This window comes from Salmo salar, chromosome ssa07, assembly GCF_905237065.1.
Source record: "Salmo salar chromosome ssa07, Ssal_v3.1, whole genome shotgun sequence".
Classification (NCBI taxonomy): Eukaryota; Metazoa; Chordata; class Actinopteri; order Salmoniformes; family Salmonidae; genus Salmo; species Salmo salar.
In genome coordinates, this window is record NC_059448.1 from 26,546,875 (window position 1) to 26,565,399 (window position 18,525).

The window sequence follows — 18,525 nt, forward strand, 5'->3', positions numbered from 1 at the left end:
CTACAAAGTATTGACTCAGGGGTGTGAATAGTTATGTAAATTAGATATTTCTGTATTTCATTTTCAATAAATTCGTAAAAATCTGTAAAAGCATGTTTTCACTTTGTCTTTATGGGGTATTGTGTGTAGATGGGTGATAGAAAAACCCGATTTAATATATTTTTTTCATCAGGCTGTTACACAACAAATGTGGAATAAGTCAAGGGGTATGAATACTTTCTGAAGGCACTGTATCTGTTGATAAGCAACTGCTTGCTAAGGTTACAGTTAGGGTTAAGGCTTAAGGTGCCCAAAGCTACACTGACCATAATGCCAAACCCTGTGTACACTGCAGAGACAGTAATGCTGATGTGTTCAGCAGGGTCTGACAGTAGCTGGAGCTATCAGTGGTACAAAGATAACAGTGAGATTAGCATGTGCCAGTATAAATACACTAACAGGAGACACTCACCATCAGTAGAGCTGCTGTGTCTGACCAGGGTCAGTACTGATGTGAAGGACACAGATTCTCTAGAACCACATGTTCACAACCAAGTATATTGTGATCCACAAGAATGTGGTGAGAAGGGGGGCGATAAAAACCCCAGATACTTACCTTAGTAAACCCAATAATAGTGAAGTCTTTAATTGCTTTCCCCTGTAACCTTTCTCTCCCCATGTTGGTTTCTTCACACATGTTGTGCATGTGTCCCACACACTACACACAACAAAGCACTTAGATATTTTTTTAGTTAAAAAGTTGTACAAAATGTATTAATGTATTCAACATGTAATGATGCAAAATTAAACTCTACACTTTAACCTGGAAACCCCAGTTACAGCTTTGAAACTCTTCCCATCTCTGGTCAGTGGTAAAAGATTCCGCACAGCTCTGCATCTGATGTACACACACGCATGCACGCACGCACACACACACACACACACACACACACACACACACACACACACACACACACACACACACACACACACACACACACACACACACACACACACACACACACACACATACACACATACATAATAACCCTAAGGCACATCACATAAACAGACAAATTGAAATACAACACAATAACAAACATATATATGTAGACAGCATTTACCTAAACTTAACAGAACCATCTGCGGTTGTGTGTGTGTGTGTGTGTGTGTGTGTGTGTGTGTGTGTGTGTGTGTGTGTGTGTGTGTGTGTGTGTGTGTGTGTGTGTGTGTGTGTGTGTGTGTGTGTGTGTGTGTGTGTGTGTGTGTGTGTGTGTGTGTGTGTGTGTGTGTGTGTGTGTGTGTGTCACAGGATGTTGGTGGCACCTTAATGGGGTGGCAAGGTAACCTAGTGGTTAGAGTGTTGGACTAGTAACCGCAAGGTTGCAAGTTCAAATCCCTGAGCTGACAAGGTACAAATCTGTTGTTCTGCCCCTGAACAGGCAGTTAACCTGCTGTTCCCAGGCTGTCATTGAAAATAAGAATTTGTTCTTAACTGACTTGCCTAGGTAAATAAAGGTTAATTAAAAAATGGGGAGAACAGGCTCATGGTAATGAGTGGAATGGTTTCAAATACATCAAACACAGGGTTTCCAGGTGTTTGATGCCATTCTGGACATTATTATGAGCTGTTCTGGACATTATTGAGGGGGTGGTTGAAGATGTCCATTGTGGCACAACTGAGGTTAGTGTGCTTGGCTTTGCCACCTGACAACTGAGCAAAGGTTTGAGGGGAGGCCTACACATCTGTTTATCAATGTGCTTGGTGGGTGCAATATGAAACAAACCAAATTCAGGTCTCTATTCTTGTTCCATCCTAGTGTCTTCCAATAATGAGGAAGGAACCAGTGTTTGGCAATGTAGCCAACCATAAGAAGAACTTGATCAAAATGTAAACACGCAATCAATGGCTATTCTATTTTCCGTCTTTGTACATTTCTCTAGAATCTGTCTTTGTTTTTCTGTGTGACGGCGTAAAGGGGTTTGTCAGAACGACTGTAGTTGTAGAGAAAGTCACTTGTCTGTGGGGACAGAATGGAGCACACCTTGTTCTGTTTGCTACTATGTAAGTACTGAGTTAGTGTTTGTATATGAACACTAATTACCTGATTTACTAAGAATTTAAGGTATAATGAATAAGACATTAATGTAAATGGTGTTTTATCCCTTATTGAGAACATTGCAAACGCTTAGTAAACAGAACTAAAAGGAAAAATTGCAGCAAATAAGGTGTAGGAAAATATGAAGCGAGAGTGAGTTACCACTCTACATTGTTGTTGTATCTCCGTGTGAGCTTTTCTAGCCGATGCCATGCAGACCTGGTTAGTGTAGTGGTGTGCATTTAACCAGGTCATCACTCGGGAACTAAAGAGTGGTACTAACTCAGTGGTTGCAAAATGTGCTGTCAATGACAATGAATATAAAATGCAAAATTTGTTGGATGTGTTGTAGTATTATTGTAAATGGTTGAGGGTTCCTTCACTACAGTTATAGGAAACTGGGCTAAAAAGTTAATGAGTGGTGTTTTGGATCTCTGTACTCTCTCTGGGAAGTCTGTGCCATTTATGGGAAGTCAGGTGCCAACATGGGAAGTCAGTGGACATTTAAAGCTGCAGTATGTAGTCGAAAATACCACAAAACAGTCAGCCTGTTCTTGTTGTGGTATACGGCTGAGGGATGGGGCAAAGGAAATTCCTTCATCTACATTGTTTACAATAATTGTAATAAAATAACCATATTATAGGTTATGATGGGATAAGACCGTTGTACTAAGCTAATGAGGGAATTCAAAATGATACTCTTCAAGAATAAATGGCTATGTTTCATTTAAAAGTGCAAAAATCGATGTAGAAATCACAGATTGCACCTTTAAAATAAAGTACAGGGTGGATTTGGTAATCAGTAACATGAATATGGCGGGTTGTTATTTATTTCAAGCTAATATTGGAATAATGTGACTTTCTTTGTTGTAGTGCTGAGTACACACATCTACTCTGGACACTCTGAAGATGATGATGGTAGATATTGTATTTGTACACTTGATCAAGCCTTCATCTCTTAATGCTTGATCATATTTCTTTGTATGTGATTTTTTTAAATGTGCTTTTGACTGTTTCAAAATAATATGTGTAAAGTAATTGTATCATGTTGGTTTTATTTTGTGCAGGACAGGCAAAGGCTGTTCTGACCATACACCCCAAATCCTCTCAGATATTCAGGGGAGAATCTGTCACTCTCAGATGCAACATACTGAGGGGAAAAGTCACTGACTGGAAATACACATGGAGCAAGGATGATGGTGACTCAATCAGTAGGAAGAATGAATATGAGATCAGTGAGGTTAAGATGTCAGACAGTGGTGTCTACAGGTGTCTGGGTAGACATATTGATCAGAGGAAGCATTCTGAGTGGAGTGATGCAGTCAGACTGACTGTGACAGGTAAGTCATCTTATCTCTCATTCACAACAGCGCCTCTATGCCCATAACCACTTGACATTGGGCCCCATTTTAATGAGGCTATTTCATCATTTTAAAAAGGTCTGCCTACAGTGGTTGCTCCAGTAAAAGTTTTGTGATTATGCTGCGGTACTTCAAGGTAATTAATGGTTTAGTACGGTACCCTGCGTCACAACTTCATTGCTCCAGACCAGCGCAAGGGGGAGTTAGAGCACTGATTATGCTTTTGGGTCCTACTGTGTCTCTAACTGACAATGAATGGGTGACATAAACCTAAATAGAAATGGATAATTGTGCACGACTTCAGTGTTACTTACCAAAACTGTTACACTAAGGTTTTTATAATTTTATTTTGTTAAGATTATTTTGCTCTTACTGTAGTAGTGTAGGCCACTCCCGACCGGTCACGTTGTATATCTCCTGAGTGGCACAATGGTTTAAGCCACTGCATAGCAGTGCAAGCTGTGTTGCTACAGATGCTGGTTCAATACCTTGACTGGGAGAACCATGAAATGACAAAGTTTTTGGTTTCTCTCCCTCTAAAAACATAAATAAATAATTCTAAATAACAAACTGGCTTTCTTGACAAATTAGTAACAATTTCTCACCCCATGTTAAAGAATGGCCTTTTTCTCGCTCATTTTGCATTATTTGAAAACTAAATCATCTCCAAAATATTGTTATTTTTTAAACAAAGTGATTACAATTAATTTAGAATTATATAAAAGCCCCTTGTATATTCACACAGATATATTATTAACCCTGTTATTAGAAGGACAATATATATTGGTCATATTGGTCATGGTTCCCGAGTGGCGCACAATGCGATTGCCTTGCAGTTCTCCAGCTGTATGCATTGAAAGCGAACGAGGTTCAAGGCACGAGGGCAGGGGGCACGGGATGGGCCGCAGAGCCGCGCCAGAAGACGGACCTAGCAAATGGGGAAGGGAGGAGGAGGAAGAGAGAGGGGGGATAGACCCCCACCCCACCACACTAGGTAGCACAGAGCAACACTTTAAGGGGCATTGCACTAATAATTGCACTGACTAGGGAAATGTTCCCGCTGTTCTTAGTGCCAGTCTGCACGTTCAAAGTAAAACAATGTAAATAATAATGGCATCTTCATGCTTTCGTTAATAAAATAATGAAAAAAATACTCTTTCAAAATGTCAATGTTTATTTAGTTATGGATCCATAACGAATTACTACGGGAATAAATATTACTGAATTACAGAAATATCCTCCAATCCTCTATATGTAATTACTGGAGGAGAGTCACATCATATTTTTCCATATACTGTAGGTGTACCGTAGGCGACATGAGTCTCACTAGTGTTGAGTAATGTGCTGTTAAAAGTGGTGTAGGTCTTATTTATTTAAAGAGCATATTGAAGTTAGAAGCAATAGCCTACTACTATTTTAGCACTGTTTCACACTGCTCTGAGACAAGCATGGGGACTGGTCTTGATAAATTAATGAGATTTTTATTTTGACTGAATCTCCTTTTTGGTATTGGTTAGACTACAATTACGGTGTAGAAATGTTATGCTCTTAGTGTAACCTTTATTTAACTAGGCAAGTCAGTTAAGAAATAATTCTTATTTAAAAGGACAGCCTACTCCTTCCTCCCCTTCGGGGAATTGAACTGCAGTCTCCCGCGTGCCCGCACGACACAGGGATTCTTTAGCTAAATAGCCCAGTACTGTAGCCTACTCCCGACCATCACGTTGTACAGCACCATATTTTCCGTTCCATACTAATGGAAACCCAGAGGGTTTTTCGTTTTTATTGGAATAGAAACACCATAATATTAATCAAATGAATCCCAAACTCTAAAATAAATGTGAAATTATTTGTGACATTGTGGTTACAATAAAGAATGTAAACAAGATGCTGTGTTTTTATTTACAGTAGTGATGGACTGCTGGTGGCATTTTGAAAACAGGTTTTCAAACACTTGTAGCCCGATTAGCAGGACAATAGACTCCTTATAGCCCGGCTACTGTAGATGTGAACATCCCCCTACCTGCAATGTATTCGATGCTTAAGTACTCTGAAGTGTTACATTTCTAACTCAAAACAGCAGTACAGTATTTCTTCATCAACTTCTTTATGCTTTCGTTAATAAAATAACTAGAAAAAGACATTCAAAATGCAGATGGTTATTTAAACTACATTTTAGTTGCACTTGGGTGGAAACCTTGCTGAGATGATCAATGTATTTGTTGCATTGTAGTATCGTCAATTTCTCTTGCCAGAACAACAGCAAAGGACCTTGCGAAGATGCTGGAGGAAACAGGTACAAAAAGTATCTATATCCACAGTAAAACGAGTCCTATATTGACCTAACCTGAAAGGCCGCTCAGCAAGGAAGAAGCCACTGCTCCAAAACCGCCATAAAAAAGGCAGACTACGGTTTGCAACTGCACATGGGGAAAAAGATAATACTTTTTGTAGAAATGCCCTCTGGTCTGATGAAACAAAAATAGAACTGTTTGGCCATAATTACCATCGTTATGTTAGGAGGTAAAAGGGGGAGGCTTGCAAGCCGAAGAACACCATCCCAACCGGGAAGCAGCATCATGTTGTGGGTGTGCTTTGCTGCAGGAGGGGCTGGTGCACTTCACAAAATAGATGGCATCATGAGGAGGGAAAATTATGTGGATATATTGAAGCAACATCTCAAGACATCAGTCAGGAAGTTGAAGCTTGGTCGCAAATGGATCTTCCAAATGGACAATGATCCCAAGGATACTTCCAAAGTTGTGGCAAAATGGCTTAAGGGCAATAAAGTCAAGGTATTGGAGTGGCCATCACAATGCCCTGACCTCAATCCCATAGAAAATGTGTGGGCAGAACTTAAAAAGCATGTGCGAGCAAGGAGGCCTACAAACCTGACTCAGTTACACCAGCTCTGTCAGAAGGAATGGGCCAAAATTCACCCAACTTATTGTGGGAAGCTTGTGGAAGGCTTCCCGAAACGTTTGAATAAGTTAAACACTTTAAAGGCAATGCTACCAAATACTAAATGAGTGTATGTAAACTTATGACCCACTGGGAATGTGATGAAAGAAATAAAAGCAGAAATAAATCATTCATTCTACTATTATTCTGACATTTCACATTCTTAAAATAAAGTGGGGATCCTAACTGATTTAAGACAGGGAATTTTTACTAGGATTAAATGTCAGGAATTGTGAAAAACTGAGTTTAAATCTATTTGGCTACGGTGTATGTAAACTTCCGAATTCAACTGTACCTTTACCAACACCTCTCTGTATTTTAATGCTTTGTGCTTCAAATCCTTTTGCTTCTAACTTCAATATGCTCATTAATTTGAGAACATTACTCAACACTAGTGAGACTCTTGTCGCCTACGGTAGGCCTACAGTATATCGAAAAATATGGCGTGACTCTCCGCCAATAATTACATATAGAGGATTGGAGGATTCTAAATTAAAACCAGAAGCTGCCTCATGGGTCTCCCGGGGGCGGCTGGCACGGGTATCGAACCTGCATCTATAGGTTCGATACGTAGCGTTGCTACAGACGCAGGTTTGAAAGACTGTTAACTGATTGGTACATTAACAGCATTTGTCTTCATTTAGCTTAATAATAATGAAAAATAATATGTACAGTACCAGTCAAAAGTTTGGACACACCTACTCATTCCAGGGTTCTTCTTTATTTTTACTGTTTTCTACATTGTAGAATAATTGTTAAAAGTGAATTTGTGGAATTTCTTTCCATTTAAATGTGTTTGAGCCAGTTGTGTTGTGACAAGGTAGGGTTGGTATATGGAAGATAGCCCTATTTGGTAAAAGAGCAATTCCATTTTATGGCAAGAACAGCTCAAATAAGGGAAGAGAAACGACAGTTCGTCATTACTTTAAGACATGAAGGTCAGTCAATACAGAAAATTTCACACAGAGTAGATGAACGGATCATCTCTGCATGTGTGGTTCCCACCGTGAATCATGGAGGAGGAGGTGTGATGGTGAGGGGGTGCTTTGCTGGTGACACTATCTGTGATTCATTTAGAATTCAAGGCACACTTAACCAGCATGGTCACCACAGCATTCCGCAGTAACACACCATCCCATCTGGTTTGGGCTTACTGGGACCATAATTTATTTTTCAACAGAACAATGACCTGACACACCTCCGGGTGGTGTACGGGCTATTTGACCAAGAAGGAGAGTGATGGAGTGCTGCATCAGAAGACCTGGCCTCCACAATCACCCGACCTCAACCCAATTGAGATGGTTTGGGATGAGTTAGACCACAGAGTGAAAGAAAAGCAGCCAACAAGTGCTCAGCATATGTGGGAACTCCTTCAAGACTGTTGGAAAAGCATTCCAGGTGAAGCTGGTTGAGAGAATGCCAAGAATGTGCAAAGCTGTCATCAAGGCAAAGGGTGGCTATTTTGAAGAATCTAAAATCTAAAATATATTTTGATTTGTTAAACTTTTTTAGTTCCCACATGATTCCATATGTGTTATTTCATAGTTTTCAAGTCTTCACTATTATTCTATAATGTCACGAATAAAGAAAAACCCTTGAATGAGTAGGTGTGTCCAAACTTTTGACTGGTACTATATAAATTATATTGGTTTTTTTATTTTTATATGTAATAATTTATTACCAAGCATGTATCCAGATGTTTTGATATTTTTCTTTTTGTTTTCTTAGCTCTGCCTGAAACTACACTGACCGTAAATCCAAACCCTGCATACACTGGAGAGACAGTAACTCTGACGTGTTCAGTGGGGTCTGGCAGTCGCTGGAGCTTTACATTGTATAAAGACAACACTAAGAATGTAGTGACCTTGTCTGGCAGACACACTACAACAGGAGCCACCTTCACCATCAGTAGAGCTGCTGAGTCTGACCAGGGTCTCTACTGGTGTCAGGGAGAGATCCAGTCCAGATCTATATCAACAATCATCAGTGATCCTGTCACTATCACTGTGAAAGGTGAGTTACTTTCTTAGTTTTTTATCATACAAATGGACACTATTTATATTGAGTCAATCATGTAGAAATGGTCTGTGTGTCCATATGAATGTAACAATGAATAGTTACGGTACTAACTACAGAAGTCAGATCACTTTTGTAATGGCACCGGAGAAGATGGCTGCAGATTTTATTGGCAACCGTGCTATTTTGTTGGTTTTTTCGCATTGTTTGTAACTTTTTTGTACGTGATGTTGCTGCTACAATCTCTTATGACCGAAAACAGCTTCTGGACATCAGAACACTGATTACTCACCTTGAATTGGACAAATAATTTTTCTTTAATGAGTCGGACGAGAGGGATTTACTCCAGACACCCGAACAGGCCCTCATCCCCGTCATTTGCAGGAGAAAGAGATGGAGATTTCACAGAAGGAGATCGGAGTGCCTAGTGAGGATCAGGTGACAAGTGGAAAATCTGCCTTTGCCATCCGTACTGTTAGCCAACGTACAATTGCTGGAAAATAAATGGGATGAACTAAAAGCACATATATCCTTCACCGAGTCGTGGCTGAACGACGACATTAATAACATACAGCTGGCGGGTTATACACTCTATCGACAGAATACAACTGCAGCCTCTGGTAAGACAAGGGGTGGCGGTCTATGTATATTTGTAAACAACAGCTGGTGCACGATATCTAAGGAAGTCTCTAGGTTTTGATCACCTGAAGTAGAGTATCACATGATAAGCAGTAGACCACACTATCTACCTAGAGAGTTTTCATCTGTATTTTTCGTTGCTGTCTGCATACCACCACAGACCGATGCTGGCACTAAGACCGCCATAAACTAACAGGAAAACGCTCATACTGAGGCGGCTCTCCTAGTGTCCGGGGACTTTAACGCAGGAAAATTAAATCAGTTTTACCTCATTTCTATCAGCATGTTAAATGTGAACCAGAGGGAGAAACACTCTAGACCACCTTTACTCCACACACAGAGATGCATACAAAGCTCTCCCTCACCCTCCATTTGGCAAATCTGACCATAATTCTATCCTCCTGATTCCTGTTTACAAGCAAAAATTAAAGCAGGAAGCACCATTGACTCGGTCAATAAAAAAGTGATCAGAAGAAGCAGATGCTAAACTACAGGACTGTTTTGCTAGCACAGACTGGAATAAGTTCTTCTGATTCTTCTGATGGCATTGAGGAGACCACTACATCAGTCACTGGCTTCATCAATAAGTGCATCGAGGACGTCGTCGCCACAGTGACTGTACGTACATACCCCAACCAGAAGCCATGGATTACAGGCAACATCTGCACCAAGCTAAAGGGTAGAGCTGCCGTTTTCAAGGAGCAGGACTCTAACCCGAAAGCTTATAAGAAATCCTGCTATGCCGACGAACCATCAAACAGGCAAAGCATCAATACAGGACTAAGATTGAATCGTACTACACCGGCTCTGACGCTCATCGGATGTGGCAGAGCTTGCAAACTATTATAGACTACAAAGGGAAGCACAGCCGAGAGCTGCCCAGTGTCACAAGCCTACCAGACGAGCTAAATAACTTCTATGTTCGCTTCGAGGCAAGTAACACTGAAACATGCATGAGGGCATCAGCTGACTCTGTGATCACGCTCTAAGCAGCCGATGTGAGTAAGACCTTTAAACAGGTCAACATTCACAAGACCGCAGGACCAGACGGATTACCAGGACGTGTACTGCGAGCATGCGCTGACCAACTGGCAAGTGTCTTATTTACGTACTTGTTATTTACGTAAGTATTCAGACCCTTTACTATGAGACTTGAAATTGAGCTCAAGTGCATCCTGTTTCCATTGATCATCCTTGAGATGTTTCTACAACTTGATTGGAGTCCATCTGTGGTAAATTCAATTGTTTAGACATGATTGGACATTTGGAAAGGTACACACCTGTCTATATAAGGTCCCACAGTTGACAGCGCAGAGCTCTACGGAATTGTCCATATGGCTGCGAGACAGGATTGTGTCGAGGCACAGATCTGGGGAAGGGTACCAAAAAACATCTGCAGCAATGAACGGCCCATCAACACAGTGGCCTCCATCATTCTTAAATGGAAGTAGTTTGTAACCCCCAAGACTCTTCCTCGAGCTGACCGCCCGGCCAAACTGAGCATCAGAGGAGAAGGGCCTTGGTCAGTGAGGTAACCAAGAACCCGATGGTCACTCTGACAGAGTTCCAGAGTTCCTCTGTGGAGATGGGAGAACCTTCCAGAAGGACAACCATCTCTGCAGCACCCCAGTAATCAGGCCTTTATTGTAGATTGGCCAGATGGAAGCCACTCCTCAGTAAAAGGCACATGACAGCCCGCTTGGAGTTTGCCAAAAGGCACTTAAAGGACTCTCAAACCCTGAGAAAAATGATTCTCTGGTCTGATGAAACCAAGATGGAACTCCTAAATGCCAAGCGTCACAACTGGAGGAAACCTGGCACCATCCCTAAGGTGAAGCATGATGTGGCAACATCATGCTGTGGGAATTCTTTTCAGCGGCAGGGACTGGGAGACAAGTCAGGATCGAGGGAAAGATAAACAGAGCAAAGTACAGAGAGATCCTTGATGAAAACCTGCTCAGGATCTCAGACTGGGGCAAAGGTTCACCCTCCAACAGGACAACGACCCTAAGCACACAGCCAAGACAACGCAGGAGTGGCTTCGGGACAGGTCTCTGAATGTCCTTGAGCGGCCCAGCCAGAGCCCGGACTTGAACCCGATCAAACATCTCTGGAGTGACCTGAAAATAGCTGTGCAGCGACGCTCCCCATCCAACCTGAAGAATGGGAGAATACTCCCCAAATACAGGTGTGCCAAGCTTGTAGCGTCCTACCCAAGAAGAATTGACGCTGTTTTCTGTTGTGGAAATTCTTATAAATAATGAGTAGAAACAAGGTCAATCACCAATCAGAATATTACTTTATTCAAACCTTATTAATAAGGGAACATAGAGCAATTGCTTCTACAATAATCAGGCTGGTCGACTCAACACTCCCAAGTGTTGTGGCTAGCAGCTCTGACACAAAGAATACAAAATATATTTTATAACAAGGATACACCCTCTTAGTCTACATTACAAGCAACAGATGTATGGAATGGGTCACAAGGATGGGTGTAACATCAGGGATGACATACAATGGTTCCAGACACTACCCCACACAACTTTTCTCAGACTTTATCTCCTCCAAGGCCAAACGAGGGAGTGACTGGCGCACAGACATTGTGGAGACAAGTAATTTTTTCCCCATTAATCATGGCTTCCCTTCACATGGTTTAAAATAGGTAAAGACACATTCACATATGAAGAAAATGTTCACTCCTGTTGTCAAGGCTGGCTCAAGGAAGCAGGAGAGGTAGAGTCAAGCGCAGGAGACAGTAAATTCTTGAACACACTTTAATCCGTATGCACAAAAAATAAAGACAGTCCAAACACGGCAGGGCAGGGCGTCAAACAGATGCCGCGCTCCAAAACCCTTATAGACGTCAGAAATAGGGACGCAGCCCATAAATACCTCTGCGGTGATAAAACACAAAAACAACCACAGGCAGAGGGAAATAAACACACGTTCCTCAAGATACCACAAAACCTGACAAGGAACATAATCACGCACAAACACAGACATACCTCGCTAAACTAAATAACCCCCCATACTAATAACTAACCCAAAACAGGTGCGTGCCTACCTAGACCTAACCACCAGAAAGTGAAACAAAAAGGATCGATGGCAGCTAGTAGGCCGGCGATGACGACCGCCGAGCGCCGCCCGGTCGAAAAGGGGCGCCACCATCCGTCGGTGTTGTGACACCTGTCTTCTTCTCTTTCTGATATTTTGCATAGCACCAGGGACATGTGATAGACAAGCCTGACTTCTCCCCTCTCTCATATGAGAGAGGAAGTGCAACTGCCAACACCAGTCCGAAGGGATACATTCTAATAGCAAGAGTTCAATTATATAAGAATATTATGCAGATAAGACATCTTAATTATCTATGTTACCGAGCTAATTCTGATTCTTCCACCACAAATCGCTGCCAAAGGTGCTACAAAAAAGTACTGAGCAAAGGGTCTGAATACTTATGTAAATGTGAAATGCTCATTAATTAATTTTTTATAAATTTACAAACATTTCTAAAAAGCTGTTTTTGCTTTCTAATTAGGAGGTATTATGTGTAGCTTGATGAAGAAAAAATTATTCAATCAATTTTAGAATAAGGTTGTAACGTAACAAAATGTCAAAAAGTAAAGGAGTCTGAATACTTTCCGAATACACTGTATAATGAACTTTTATAGTATGAAAACGTTCCAACAAAAGCTAAATCTTTGGATATTACTAAGCATCTTTCCAGATCTTTAAATTATGCTCTTTTCTCACAGCCCTGCCCAAAGCTACACTGACCATAACACCAAACCCTGTGTACACTGGAGAGACAGTAACTCTGACATGTTCAGTGGGGTCTGACAGTGGGTGGAGGTATTCATGGTACAAAGACAACACTAAGAAAGTAGTGACCTTGTCTGACAGACACACTACATCAGGAGCCACCTTCACCATCAGTAGAGCTGCTGAGTCTGACCAGGGTCTCTACTGGTGTCAGGGAGAGATCCAGTCCAGATCCATATCATCAATCATCAGTGATCCTGTCACTATCACTGCGAAAGGTGTGTGTGTGTGTGTGTGGGGGGGGGGGACATGACTCTATATGTCAGTATTCTGATAGATCTTGGTAAGTCAGACTGCATACTGTATGTTCAGAAATGACAACTTATGATATGGTCATGTTGTGCTGAATGCTGATGAACATTATTTTACATTTTAAGGTGTGTGATAATGTTTATTCTCTGTGTTGTGTCTGTGCAGAGAGACCTGTGGCTGTTCTGACCCTCCAACCCAACTGGCCCCAGATATTCCGTGGGGAGACTGTCACTCTCAGTTGTGACATACAGGGGGGAGAAGAGATTGAGTATGCTTTTTATAACAGTGGGAAGTCGGTCTACACCAAAACAGAGCCTGAGTACAGAATCAGTGCTGCAAATAATGGTCTATATACCTGTGAAGGTCTTCAGCAAAGAAATGGCTTAAAACACTCCCAGACAAGTAATGCTATACAATTGACCGTGTTAGGTAAGTCTGTTTTTATGGGATTGAAAGAGAAAGACAGAAGGGATGAGGTCAAATAGCAGACAGTGAGATCAATGATCTCACTGATGATATTTTGATTTTAGGGTAAGGTACGATACCATAATAACAAAATGGGTAATTTTTTATGTTACATTTTTTGAACATTTAACTAATATAATCGTGTCATTATCCTTTGTAACAGATCAACCCCAAGCTGTCCTGAGTGTCTCTCCTCAGTGGCTGAACCCTGGAGACTCAGTGAGTCTGAGCTGTGGGGTTAAAGAGTCATCTACAGGCTGGAGGTTCTTCTGGTACCGAACTGTTCCCTACACAGCTGGGTTACTCTCCCTATTGGACAGGTCCTACTCTGTAGAGCCTCTATCTGGCAGTGGGACTAGTGAAGACTCCTACACTCTGATCCCAGCTGGTCCTAGTCACACAGGAGGATATGTGTGTAGAGCTGGGAGAGGAGACCCACTCTATGACACACTCTACAGTGAACCTCAGTTTCTCTGGTCAGGAGGTAACTAACTGCATTGAAACTGCATTTAATCATATTTAAGTCACCCTCGTGTGTTTATATAACTATAATTTGACTCTGTCACTCTTTGTTTCAGATCCGCAACCTTCAGTGTCTCTCAAAATTAGACCAAACAGAACTCAACACTTTACATCAAAGTCTCTCTCACTAAGCTGTGAGGAGAAGAGGAACTCTACTGGATGGAGACTGAAGAGATACAGAGAGAAAGCAGTGGAATCAGAGTGTGGCTCTAACTGGGGATCAATAGCAGGGTCCACATGTACCATCAGGTCCACATACACAGGGGACAGTGGAGTGTACTGGTGTGAGTCTGGATCAGGAGAGTACAGTAATGCTGTCAACATCACAGTGGATGGTACGTCTGTTGTACAACATTCACTAACCTTTTTTACATTACAATGTATGATAATGATGTTCAATTCTGTAACTGAATGGTTGCATTTCATAGAATACAAGCTCATCAGATGTTAATATATTGTAAGTGATTACTCCAGATTTACAGTTTTATTGACACACTATGTTACACAGTTGGCCCTCTGATCCTGGAGAGCCCTGCCAATCCCATGACTGAGGGAGACTCTGTGACTCTACGGTGTACAAATAGATATCAGGAAACAAACCCAATACCGAAGGTTGATTTCTACAAAGATGGAGTATTCATCAGGAATGAGACCACAGGAGAGATGACCATCCCTGTAGTGTCCAAGTCAGATGAAGGGTTCTATAAGTGTAAATCTAATGAAGGAGAATCACCAGAGAGCTGGGTGACAGTGAGAGGTGCGAAAATAATTATGATCACATTACATTTTCATAACATCTGTGGTCATCAGAGATTTGTAGTGTTTAAAAGCATACTGTAGGTTTGGAGTTGCAAGCTCAGGCTGGTCATCTGATCTCAAGTCAGTTGCCAAATATATAATGTATCTACAGAATTGTTTCACTTTGTCCACTACGTTATTTTTATTTTTTTAACTACCTCAGAGTTTGATGGTGATTTGCTGTTCTCTCTCTAGGCGTAACTCCTGGACCCTCTACATCAGTCCTAGTAGGAGTGGTTGTGGGCCTGGTTGTTGCTGGTGTTCTACTGGCCATTCTCCTGGTACTGCTGTGTCGATATAAAAATGCCAGAGGTGAGACTTTTATAATTTGTCATTAAACTTTTTTGTTCATGTTCAGGAGAAACATTTCTAATTGCAAAAGTTCAAAACATTAATGACCTGATATAATAGTATGCATTTCTCATTACAGGTTCCTGTTGCAACAGAATATTCTGGTGAGTACACCTGTCTTTCAACTACGTTCCTTTTCATACAGTAAAATGTAATCTGTGTGTTTCATGAGTATCTCTCTCCCTGTAGGCCCCCCCAGCCCCAGAGCACCAACCTGGACCCCCAACAGGACCAACGATCTACGCAGGGCCAGGCTCCTGATGCTGAGTATGCACATCTGCAGCATGGTCAGTCTCTTAGTCCAGACCACTCTACCCTCTCTGTAACCTCACACACTGACTTTTCACCATTCACTTTATATACATGTTACCGTACTCTATGTCCCTAAGCAAGCTGAGGGAAAACCAACACATTCATCTTTCTGTCTGTTCTTTTATCAACAGGTGGTGCTAACATCTACAATACAATCACTCTCTCAGACAATAATGACAGTGGTACTGTACACTGTATGTTAAGTTTAGCATAAATACAGTATAGAGTTGTTGTTGCAGTAAGTAGAGATATTAGTGTATTACCTGTATGTTTCAGATGGTGCTGCTACTGCTGGACCAAGTGATGTGATGTACGCCCAGATTCAACTCAAAATGTTGGACAAGAAAAACAAAAGTAATTCTCAGCTGTCACATAAATTAATACAAAACGCAGCAGTGTTTTTTACTCATAAAAAAAGTCCTCCTCCTCCTCCTCAGAAATTCCAGCTGATCCAAAAGAAAATCCAGTCTATTCTGAGGTCAAGACAAGGAAGACCACAGGTAAGACCCATTCTATAGGTTGGCAGTCAGTTAAATCTAAATTTGCGATTTTGGAGTTTCGATGAAGATGCAGAATATGCAATAAGCTAATTCCTTCATTTGTTGACTGGAAATGTCAATTTACAGCAGCAACTGGACTTGTTGATGTGACCTATGCTGAGGTTGAACATAAACAGAAGGCCTGTTGTATATCTGATGTGTTATCCTTACCCCTAATAGAAACTGCAAACCCACCTGAGGCAGATTTGGTCTATTCTCAAGTGAAGCCAGGCACATCCCCAGGTAAGACTAATAGCCATATGCTATTGATACTTAATGTGATACTAATATAGGACTAATTCTTCAATGTGAAAGTATACTCTATCTATTGTTAGGTTCTGAACAAACTGTAGTAAAAACTCAGACGGGCAACTAGAAAAAGCTCAAACCAAGTTTATTCCCCCACTGGGTCATACATCTGCAAAGACAAGGCATGAATACACAAGCACATATATTTATAACCTTGTAATAGGCGGGGTCAACTCCTTACAAATCTAGACAACCAATACATCTCCGTTGCTAGGCAGGAATTGAATTGGTACCTCTCACTGGTGTAGTCATAGACCTGCCTGACACTAAAACATTTGTGGGCATGGAAGTGTATGTGCGAGATAGGACTGTAGTAGGAGAATCAATGTGGTGAGCCTCTCTGGCCTCCCTCCTGAGAGGTTTCTTCTCACTTCATCTGTTGATTCGACCTCAAGACGCATTCCTCGCTCCTCCCTAGTTCGCCTTATCAGCGATTAACTATTGCCCTTCATCTCCCTCCTTAGAAACATGGAACAGAATATGCACTTTCTACACTCAGTAACTTTCCACACATCTAGTTCCCATCTACCTTTCATTGACCCCAACATATACATTCCTTATACCTGTGAAGTAATCAATTGGTTCTAGTATGATGAATACACGAATAAGTATATTTCAAGCTAGATTTCAACACTACTTAAAGGATGTCTATTTGTTTGATCCTTCAGAGTTTGTTTGACTGCGTGTCCTAAACTACTTTGTGTGGTGATATGTTGCAGGTCCTTGAGGGATGGAGGGATGGCGGGACACAGTAACACCTTGTACATTAAGGATTTTTTTCTTATTTTATTTATCAACAGATATATTGTATTTAAGCATGGTTTGATTGTGTTTCACTGTAACAGCTTCTAAAAATTATATGGAATAATGATGATGGATCTTATCTGCAGCTACAGTAATTGTATCTGGTTTGTATTGTGTATTGAATTGTATTGTTTTGTTGTAAATGTATTACAATGGATTATCTTTGATTTATTATGTCTGTTATTCAGATGATAGAATAACATATTTGTATATGAATTTCCAAAATATTATAAGTATTATTAATGTTTTCTTCTAATGGCTTGTACTTTTACATTATCTTTGCATTGTGCTTTTTTATAAACATTTTTTTTTTATCCACCAGATGGGATGAGTACTTTCTTACAGTAAAAGGATGTTAGCGTCATAAATGTTTCCATAAAACCTAATTCGGTCAAACCTCCTTTCAGCCTAGTATAGATCTTAGGCTCCCAAATGTTTGAGTTAAAGGGGCAATCTGCTATCTGCATCCGTTTTTGGACTTAATTATATCTACCCATTGAATCTTGAGAAATATAACATAAATTCCTCATGAACAAAGTTCAAATGCCGAACCCCATTTTTCAGAATGACTTCTTGGGGAAGAGTGTGCCTGAAAAACAGTTCTTCTCAGTTTTATGATGTCATATATTCTGCAGGAGTTCTGAGGAGCTGGTTGGTACTGGTACTGTGTATCACTTCCTTTTTAATATTGAAATGTGGACATGCACGTCTATGATGGCAACGGGATCTTCCAAGTAAGCAAAGGTAAGACACATTAGCCAGGGTGTGGTATTTAAATGGAAACAATATTGAATATTTTCATTTCTGTGTTGAATTCCAAATAGTGACCTAGGTATGCATGACTACCAGTTCTCCCATATTGCCTCCTCATCCAACAGACAGGTCATGACGATTAATGACATTAGTGATGTATGACTCTGAATGCTATTTCGGTGTCCCTGCATGGTCTGGAAGGTCACGGTTCCAGTTAGGGGGTTTCCGTGTCTATGTGTTTATGTCTATGTTGTCAGACAGACACCCAGCAGCCCGGTCATTGTCACTGCTCCTGAGAAACAGAAACAGGTCGCCACGGAGACCACAAGTCACAGAAAGTGACATCACCACAAGATGTTACCTAAAACGAAGAAGAGGGGCCTTTGTCAGTGTCCTAGAACCCACTACCTTCCGAAAAAGTTGGCAGGTGTTTCATGTCCGTCAGCCACACTGACCTATAAGCATGCAGAAGAAGTCATGCAAACACTTCTGCAGGCATATGAAGCCTAGATGAAAATGTTCTGCAACATTGACTGGTCTGCT

The 18,525-nt window shown here is 41.1% G+C and overlaps 1 protein-coding gene across 4 annotated transcripts; it reads left to right on the top strand.

Annotated features, from left to right (window-relative positions):
- The first annotated feature begins 1,835 nt into the window (after positions 1–1,835).
- Positions 1,836–17,548, top strand: LOC106608988 (obscurin). Of its 4 annotated transcripts, none has more exons than XR_006770597.1 (17): positions 1,836–2,044; positions 2,952–2,996; positions 3,146–3,418; positions 8,129–8,413; positions 12,811–13,095; positions 13,295–13,558; positions 13,758–14,078; positions 14,173–14,451; positions 14,625–14,873; positions 15,110–15,226; positions 15,345–15,369; positions 15,455–15,552; positions 15,709–15,771; positions 15,854–15,931; positions 15,996–16,077; positions 16,297–16,359; positions 17,145–17,548. XR_006770597.1 is itself a non-coding variant. In XM_014207302.2 (17 exons), the coding sequence occupies exons 1-17, from the start codon at positions 2,014–2,016 to the stop codon at positions 17,150–17,152; spliced, it is 2,547 nt and encodes an 848-aa protein (XP_014062777.2). In that variant the 5' UTR covers positions 1,836–2,013; the 3' UTR covers positions 17,153–17,548. The 4 variants fall into 4 exon arrangements, 2 of the variants coding, with proteins under 2 accessions (XP_014062777.2, XP_014062778.2); XR_006770598.1 differs by having other exon boundaries at positions 15,709–15,759; XM_014207302.2 differs by having other exon boundaries at positions 16,015–16,077.
- Positions 17,549–18,525: the final 977 nt, after the last annotated feature.